Below are 9,930 nucleotides of genomic sequence, written 5' to 3'. Positions count from 1 at the left end.
CATATGTAACAAACCTGCACGTTATGCACATGTACCCTAGAACTTAAAGTATAATAAAAAAAAAAAAAAGAAAAAAGTTGTCAACCACCAATTTATATCTGGTAAAACTGTTGTTCTAAAACAAAGGAGAAATTAAGACAGCCCCAGATAAACAAAAACTGAGATTATTCATCACTTGCAGACCTGCTCTATGAGAAAATCTAAAGGGAATCTTTCAGACAGAAAAGAAATGACATTACAAAATAACGAACATACAAAATAACGAACAATGATTAAGGTAGTTACATAGATAAGAATAATGCCAATATTTTTGTAGTTTGTGTTTGTAACTCCCATTTTCCCCTAAAATTATTTAGCAAACTAATAGGTAAATAATAATTATAGATACATATTAATAGGAACACAATGGGTAAAGATGTTTGTGTTTTTGCATGTGTATAAAAATCTTCTTTGTTGTTTTTCATAGTACAACTTACGTATTTCAAATGGACACTAAATTAGTAGCATTTGCAGTAGTATCTTAAAATAAATTGTCTTTAAATGAGATCTTGCTTTCAATACTTTGAGGTCCACAAGACATTTCTGGAAAATTTCATGCTGTGGAAAATGAAGACCACTTAATCCAGTGCAGAAGGGGACTGTGATTTCTCTTTGATTGATTGCCATAACACTGTTCTTAAGGCATATGAAGGAGAGTTTTATATGTTATCTAGACATTATTAGGCACAGAAGCTTTTGCAGTACAACTTTGATGTTGTATAAATTCTGTCATTTTGCTGGCACTGATATTGCTCTTGGGTACAACATTAGACTATTGACCCACACTATTTTTGTTACAAATATTCAAAAGGTGATTTCTTTCTATAAGGACTGTGCTTCAACTCCACATTCAATTTTAAAAGTTATATTTGTTGGCCGGGCGCGGTGGCTCACACCTGTAATCCCAGCACTTTCAGAGGCCGAGGCGGGCGGATCTCGAGGTCAGGAGATCGAGACCATCCTGGCTAACACAGAGAAACCCCGTCTCTACTAAAAAATACAAAAATTTAGCCGGGCGTGCTGGCGGGCACCTGTAGTCCCAGCTACTTGGGAGGCTGAGGCAGGAGAATGGCGTGAATCCGGGAGGCGGAGCTTGCAGTGAGCCGAGATTAGCCACTGCACTCTGGCCTGGGCGACAGTGTGAGACTGCCTCAAAAAAAAAAAAAAAGTTACATTTGTTTTTTAAATTAATTTTCCAAGACTTTGGTGGCTGCCATCTTGGGTTGCTTCTTCTTTGGTTTCTATACTTACTGAGAAATGGCTTTTGTGATTTCTGCCTCTTGCAATGTACTCTTAGAGAAAGGGATTTTGATATTGGTATATTCTCTTTCATTCTATTTCCTATGAAGTTGTTGGTGGGAATAGAAAAGGCCCGTTTAAGCCATCATTGATGGATGCTGATCACATGGTCCTTGAGTAGAAAAGAGCCTGCATCCTTCATGGCCTCCAGCCATCAGCTTCTGTAAGGAAACAAAGCATGTTGTGAACAAGAGGAGGAATAGTAGTTGTTTGTGCTTCTTTCTCTGTAGACACAATTAGGTTTCTTGCATATATAACGCTTCATAGTTCTGATTTTCTGGTTAGGTTGAGATGGAAAGGCAGAAAGAGACACCAAATCCATAACTTTTGGAAATTAATTTGAAGATACGAGCTTTTTACGAGAACAGCCATGAGAGAAACTAGAAAAATAAATGGTCACATAGGATGTCATTGAAAGTCTAGGTATTACTTCCTAAACATACTGCATGTGCTCACTTCCCAAGGGTAAGACGGTACCGCACATGCAGGCAGCCCACCCTAAGGGAAGAATCATGGGAAAGGAGGAAGCCTGTAAAGTCCTAGGGTCAAGGTTAAACACTGCATTTTACCTCAGTAAAATGCTTGGCTTTCTTCCAAGTGTACCTTCCTTTCTTTCCTATTCTAAAGCCTTTTAGAGGCCGGGCGCGGTGGCTCAAGCCTGTAATCCCAGCACTTTGGGAGGCCGAGACGGGTGGATCATGAGGTCAGGAGATCGAGACCATCCTGGCTAACATGGTGAAACCCCATCTCTACTAAAAAATACAAAAAACTAGCCAGGCGAGGTGGCGGGTGCCTGTAGTCCCAGCTACGCGGGAGGCTGAGGCAGGAGAATGGCATAAACCCGGGAGGCAGAGCTTGCAGTGAGCTGAGATCCGGCCACTGCACTCTAGCCTGGGTGACAGAGCGAGACTCTGTCTCAAAAAAAAAAAAAAAAAAGCCTTTTAGAATAAACTTCCCCCCTTGCTCTAAAAAAAAAAAAAAAAAGAGAGAAAGGCTATGTACTGGCAGGTTTATCTCTATTACACCAACCCGTGTAAGTGCTGTTTTGACATTCATGTGTCATTGGTGCAAAATGCAATGGCTATTTTCAAGTCCCTCTATTCCTTGGTCTTGTTAAAAAAATGTTGCTAAGGCTGTGAGCCAGAACCATGTTTGTTCAGCTAGATTTTAGGTCATTCTGTTTTGAAAGAATTATTTTGAGTTACAAGAAACTTCTCTAAAAATTGGAGATAACAGAGTGGTATAGGGATGTGTGGCCTGACATGGAGAAGAGCTGTGCAATGAGAAATGCTCCTTGAATTGCAAGAATCTCACCTAAATTTTTATAATAGAATACTTCATGACTGTTATTTCAGTGTAGGAAAGTGGCTGTTAGAAACAACTGCTCTTACTCATACAACGATTGACATTTGATATCATACACATACAAACATAAACATCCCCACAGACATTAACTTGGAGCATCTGCTTCTCAAATTTTTAATTTAACGAATGTGTCAGATTTTTAAAATGACTTGTTCACATAATAAGACTCTACATTTTGAGTACAAGTTTGATCACTGTCATGATTCCACAAGATGGCAGTGTGTTCTTAGGGACCTTGAGGAATGCTCTCAAGTGCTGGTGTGTGTGTGTGTGTGTGTGTGTGTGTGTGTGAGAGAGAGAGAGAGAGAGGAGGAGGAGGAGGAGGAAGGATGAGGGGAGGGGCTTAGTGGTGAATTAGGGTTGTTAAAAAGAGCATCATTTTTTCTAGTTGGTAAACAGATTCTTTTTCATGATTTTAAGGTAGAAAAAGTAGAAATATCCATTCTAGATTCATTTATCTAAGGGTTTAAACTTTGAATCCTCAGTGAACCAGGGCAGAGAAGAATGATGAAATCCTTGAGAGTTTTACTAGTGATCCTGTGGCTTCGGTTGAGCTGTGAGTTTGGGGCACCTCTATATAGGAAAATAATGTATAATATCTGGAGTTATTGTCTATTATAGGTCTATAGGTAGAAGCATGAATTTTTTTTTTCTAACTGAGGGAGAGTGGGGGCATCAGTGAAAAGAGGATTTAAATTCTGGGGAGTAAGTCTCTATTACCCAGCCAGTCTTCTCTGTTTGACCACTGTATTTTTTCACAGGGGTTTGGAGCCAACAGAAGGTGGAGCAGAATTCTGGATCCCTCAGTGTTCCAGAGGGAGCCATTGCCTCTCTCAACTGCACTTATAGTGACCGTGGTTCTCAGTCCTTCTTCTGGTACAGACAACATTCTGGGCAAAGCCCTGAGTTGTTAATGTCCACATACTCCAGTGGTGACAAAGAAGATGGAAGGTTTACAGCACAGCTCAATAAAGCCAGCCAGTATGTTTCTCTGCTCATCAGAGACTCCCAGCTCAGTGATTCAGCCACCTACCTCTGTGCCGTGAACACACAGTGCTCTCTAGACACTGGCAGTCTGTACCCAAACCTGCTGTGCCCCAGGAATGCCTGATGTAGAGCTTAGACTGCAGGGTAGTGAAGTTCTCTTTGCTCTCTACGTTCAATTGGAAATTATAAGAACTAGTATGAAGGATTAATTAATTAGGGAAGTATTTTCATAATTCTGAAAGTAATTGAAAACCTGAAAAAAATAAAAACACAAATCTTGGTCTGGTTGAAATATTTTTTAGTCCTGTTTTTCCACTCTAGTTTTAAATATTTTTTTAATTGAGGTCTGATTGATAAACAAAAAGGTACGCATATTTACTTTACACATATGGCACAATCTATGCCATAACATACCCATAATTTCTAAAAGTTTACTTCCTCCCTCCTTTTTAAAAATTAAGGTATGATTGCTATACAAAAAGGCACACATATTTAATGTATATATCCCGGTGCTCAGTCTAGTGTTATGCCGCTTCTTTATGAGATTGGTTTTATGGTTTTTAAATTATATAACAAGAAAATATTTTCACACAATGACAGATATTCTCTCATAGTTCCCAGGACACCTTCCTCTTTCCTTCTTTAGTTACTCAAAGCGTTTGACAGTTATTGATTTGGAAATGCAACAGCAAAACAGAAATGCAAAGCAGAGAAAAAGTCATAAATGAATGACTTCAAAAATCTATCACTCAAAAATTCTTTTCTTTTTTTTTTTTTTGAGACGGAGTCTTGCTCTGTCACCCAGGCTGGAGTGCAGTGGCGCGATCTCGGCTCACTGCAAGCTCCGCCTTCCAAGTTCACGCCATTCTCCTGCCCCAGCCTCTTGAGTAGCTGAGACTACAGGTGCCCGCCACCACGCCCAGCTAATGTTTTGCATTTTTTTTAGTAGAGACGGGATTTCGCTGTGTTAGCCAGGATGGTCTCGATCTCCTGACCTCGTGATACCCCTGCCTCAGCCTCCTAAAGTGCTGGGATTACAGGTGTGAGCCACCACGCCCAGCCAAAAAATTTTTTTTAGTTATAGAACCTCCATCGCCAGCCTCAGCCACAGGACCACTCCTGATTTATGTAAGGGTATATTTAGTGGATCAATGGAAGAACTAGATTCACAGGGTAGGACCTGGTTAAAACTAGAAGTCTAGACAATTGCAGTGAGTAAATATTAGAGAGGGTCTATCTTGCCATTTTGGGGTAAAATCTGAACTGAACTTAAAACTCCTGGCTTGAGCCTTGTAAAAGAATATATTTATACCTATGTACTTAAGTGTGGCTTAGAGATGATAGGGAGCATTAGCCCTAGCCATAGCATGCCATATCCCCAGGCAGGGCATGGGAGCATGGAACAATCTAAAATTTATTGAGAAGGATCTCTGAGTAAGTATCTAAAAGAGGTCCAGACACTAAGGAGCTTTAGTATGATGAGCAAAGACCTGTGTGAATCAATTACCAAAGACTATATGGTATCAAGAATGTTTCAGCAAATTTTTGTCAGGAGAGTTGGAAATGCTGAACAACGTATAAATGCCTCGCTCCTCTGACTCCCTGGCATTGTAAATTTGTCCTGCAATGTATGCCAAGTCCAGGAAAAATATTTACTATGTAATGAAAATAATACCGTTTAATATTTAGTACATTGAGTTATAGGAAAAAGCTTGAAAAGTCACATTGATTGTAAAACAAATTTGTGGACTGTTAGTCATGACATTATTTAGGTAGCACAGTGGAAAAATTTTGGAAATGAAGAATCAAGATTTCTGTTCAGTTAGTTCATGTAGTTACTGATGAAAGATGCAAGCCAATCAACATTTGCTTCAAATTGTTAATTTGCAGAACTGAAGACTTAAGAAATTTTTCCAAGTCATGTAAGGTTTGTAAAGCAATGAGGATGATCAGAAAGTTGTACTGAAATCAAAATACTTAGATTTTAGTGCCACTTTTATCATATGCCTTCAGGCACCCTGGCACTCTGGAAAGAACCTGGGCTGCCATGCTTGTTTGAATATCAATTATGTTCCTAACAGGCCATTTATATTAAGCTGCACTGTTATATATATTTCAGGATTGGACTCAGGATTAAATGAGATGAAATATTGTCTTCGGATAAGTTCATTAGAAGCAAAGCCTGAATTGGAAATTGTTTATCCATAATTGATTGAGAAAACCAGGTTGAGATGGGAAAAGGCTAAGCATAAACATGCCAGCTAGTGGAGTCTTTATCCAGCCTGACCTCATGGGAGCTCTGGAGCATGAATTGCATCACAGGATTGATCCTTTCCACACTGAGGCAAGCGGGCCGGAATGCTGACCTGTTGTATGTAAGAATAAGGTCGTCATTGGCTGTGGTGTTTCTTGGGGTAGAGGTATACTCTACTGGACAATGGCGACTCTCATTGGCAGAGGTCGATTTTCTAGGAAAAGGGGCACCTGTGAGCTGAGAGTAGCTAATATTCCCAATAGTGATAGCGGCAGGAGACAGATATATTCCTAGGCAGACAAGGACAGATCCCTGTTGAAACCCAGCCTTCCTGCCAAGGACAGTTCAAAGCCTTAAAACCGAGTTGCCAGTTCCGGAGAGAGTACATAACTGCCAGTTCCGGATACAGTACGTAACTTGAATCCCCCCTCTTACCCACTCTCTCTTGATTGGTTCTTTCTGGATGATGGCTTTTAACCAATCAAATGGTGCTTTTTCCAAGACCACCTCTGGACCAATCAGCATACACTCCCCCATTCTAAGCCCATAAAAACACTCGGCCTTAGCCTCCCAGAGGGCTACACACTTTGGATTCCGTCTTGCTTTCCAGAGGTTTCCTGTCACTCAGTAAAATTCTCCTTTGCTTTGCTCACTCTCTGGTGTCTGCCTACCTCATTCCTCTTGGGCAGTGGGACAAGAATCTGGAACCCACCGAACTGTGGGAGTGAAAAGAGCTGTAACACCCTCTCCCACTCGCTGAACTACGGGAGCGGAAAAGCCTCTGGATGCCATTTCCTCCCGCTCACCGAACTACAGGAAGAAAAAAGCCGTGACAGTAGCTGGGGATGGCGACACTGTCCTGGGAAAGGGGGTTTTGGCTGGGCACAAGCAGTGTTCACTATTAACTTGGAACTCACCTGGCATGTGGGCAGCATTCAAGAAATAATAGACTTTATAATTATATTCTGAATTTTAATTTGATTCTCTATTTGAAGGAGTTTATATAGCTGGCTTTACCGATCTTGAAGAGTTGAAATAATGTTAGGTTAAAGCACTTCTTTTTTTTTTTTTGCACTAATCACATGTAGTGATTTTATTTTTTATATATTTTTATTTTTTTCCTTATTTCTTCTAAAAAACAGGATACATGTGAAGAACATGCAGTTTATTACGTAGGTATACATGTGCCATGGTGGTTTCCTGCACTTATTGACCGGTCCTCTAGGTTCCCTCAGGTTAAAGCACTTCTTAACAGAAAACATCTAAATAAAGGTAATGAAATATTACTCAAAGCTAAAACTCAAGGTATTTTAAGAATAATGACTAAGGCACCAGTATATTATCTTACTTCCTTTTGGGAATGATAACATGACATTCTGTTCATCCCTTTGTATTGAGGTAGAAATGACTCTGATGGTTCACAGTTCATGACTCTGGGCTTCCATGTGTAGAAACAACAACAGAAAGAGATCCCATCTATACTTATACATGATTAATGCTATTTTGTTATTAATTTGTATTTAAGAATGGAGGACTGGGTAGCAGGATGGACTTCTCATATTACTGTGCCCATGTTCCCCACAATGTTTCTCCTTGAATGGGGTGCTTGGCCAGTAGTGTGGGTATGTGGGCATACATGTGATTTGGCAGGCTTCTCTTTAGGATGAATGAACACGGAAATGGTAATTAAGTTGCTCCTCTTTGTTCCTTGCACCTAATATCCTTGAAGATGGCCTAATTCTGTCAGCCACTCATAATAAAACTGCAGTAATCTCAGTGGTGCATTTAAACTCTTGTGAAAGTTAAATACCCAAGTAAAAGTTGGCTTACTATGCCTATCACATACAAGTACAGAAGCAGGATGGTGAGAACGGAGGGAGGCTAGTGCAGCTATTCCATGTGTGGACCTTCACTATGTTCTCTTGTGTTCTGTTCTTCCCACTCTCCATCACCTACTCGCTTTCTCAACCCGGAACCTCTCCAGGGTCTCAACCAGTAGATTCCCTTCACTTGCATTTCCACTGCAATCTTCTTATAGTTCATTCTGGGCTGACTTCTCCCCGCTCTCTGTTTCATCCATCAGTGTGCTCACATCTACTTTTCATTTCATGGGAATTGTGATAGTTTTCATCTTTTCATTATTACTTTTACCATTATGGATTCAAGTCATTCTTTTTATACTTCTAAGTTTTATTTCAGTGGGAATATTGGAAAGATAAGAGGAGAATACATATGCTTAGTTACGAATTTTGAATCAGGAGCACATCCTAGTAACATTTAAATTTTCAAACTAGCTATATGATTTTGTCTTACACATAAAAAATCTATAGACAAAATCGAGGAATAGATCAGAAGTGCAAGGGAGAACTGATTTCAGGCTGGCATAAGTGAACAGAGTACAAAGAAAGGAGGGACTTTTTCTGACCTTGTGAAAAGAATCCTTGTTGGCCAGATTCTCATTTCGCCTGAGATTTCTCTCCTCATTTGGTTTTTTATTTTTTAAGGATGCAATGATCTCTATGCTAAAATAAGTTGGATGAAGATGGTTTCTCATTCAAGAGTTTCATCTTTTTATGCCATAGAGTCTACTGCTCCAGTTCAATACACTCTGTTTCCTGTCCACAGGGGACTGCTGCTTGCCTAGCTCTGTTGAGTGTCACTGTCAGTCTCTCCCAAATCTACTATACCTCCCACAAGGTCCTCTCATGTCTTGTCTGCTGATTGCACTCCTCCCAACTTTCTGAGTTAACACAGGTTTATTTTACTTTTCTTTTCCTAACTCTTCCCAGGATTATTTATTTATTATATTTTCTTACTCTCATCATTGCACTCAAGTTTCTCCATAGATGGGCCTCTGTTAACGTTCTTTTTAGTGTGAGATATAATTTGGCACAGTATATCAGTCTATAGGAGCTTTGACAATTGAAACAGGACTCCTTTTAAACATGAAGTACCTAAGTTGTTTTTTCCTAGAGTTACAAATATCAAAGTTGTTGACCTGAAACCAAGGGGCCTCTTTCACATTTTCATTTAACAAAAGAATCTTGCTTTATTTGTTTGCTTTGATTAATTAATTAATGACATGTGATCCATGCTGATTTTAAGTGTGAGACGCTGGTCTAATTTGTTTATTCTTTTAAGAATCAAATAAAGGAATAATCTCTTTCACCCACTGTAATGCTCACATTCAGAAACACAGGGCCATATGAAGCTGAGGCCAAACTGAGGCAACCGATCACTTCCCGTCTCCTTGATGAATGGTTTTACAAAATAATATAGAATGTCTCAATGGTATTCCAAAGTCTAGAATGTTGTCTTCTGTGACTAATTGCTCAGTAAAGTAAATTAGTCTTCTATTTTTACATTACTCTCATTTCTCATGTATTTAGGATTAAAACCATGTACTCTACAGAAGGTGACATCATCACCAATTTGGGAAGAAAGAAACACTTTCTGTTGGTTTTGATACCACATTTCTCAAATGAGAAGCAAAGTTTGCTTCCTTGGATCCGTGGTTTCGCCTGTGGCCTTCAGGGGGCAACGTTGCACTAAGGAAGCATCTGTGTTCATTGCAGACCATCCTCATCCAATGAGCCTCTTCCCTGCAGTTGGCTGATGTAGCTCACTGATGTCTGTGTAGATAGGGAGCTGTGATGAGAACAAGAGGTCAGAACACATCTAGGCTCCTTAAGAGAAAGCCTTTCTTTAACCGTTTTTGAAACGCTTCAAAGGCAGAGACTTCTCCAGCCTAACCTCCCCGCTGCTCCTATCTCCTGAGGCTCAGGGCCTTTGGCTTCTGTCCGCCCTGCTCAGGGCCTTCCAGCGTTGCCACTCCTCAGCCATGCTCCTGCTGCTCATCCCAGTGCTCGAGGTGATTTTTACCCTGGGTGAGTAACATTCCACTACCTTTATTCCTTTTGTAAATGTGACTGTGTTGTAATTTTCTTTGAATAGAGACATCATTTCTTCATAGCAAAGTCTGTGCT

At 40.0% G+C, this 9,930-nt stretch overlaps 2 gene segments (V, D, J or C); both read left to right on the top strand.

Moving 5' to 3' along the window:
- LOC105503813 overlaps window positions 1-9,930 on the top strand; it is a 908,479-nt gene that overhangs the window by 239,044 nt on the left and 659,505 nt on the right.
- Window positions 9,612-9,930, top strand: part of LOC105503801 — a 1,990-nt gene continuing 1,671 nt past the window's right edge. Inside the window, 1 exon segment of the V gene segment in view lies at window positions 9,612-9,831. Within this exon segment, the coding sequence occupies window positions 9,786-9,831 (46 nt within the window).

This window comes from Colobus angolensis, unplaced genomic scaffold (genome assembly GCF_000951035.1).
Source record: "Colobus angolensis palliatus isolate OR3802 unplaced genomic scaffold, Cang.pa_1.0 Scaffold88, whole genome shotgun sequence".
NCBI classification, from domain to species: Eukaryota; Metazoa; Chordata; class Mammalia; order Primates; family Cercopithecidae; genus Colobus; species Colobus angolensis.
The sequence above is the reverse complement of the archived record's forward strand: the minus strand, read 5'-3'. Positions and strand labels throughout refer to the sequence as shown.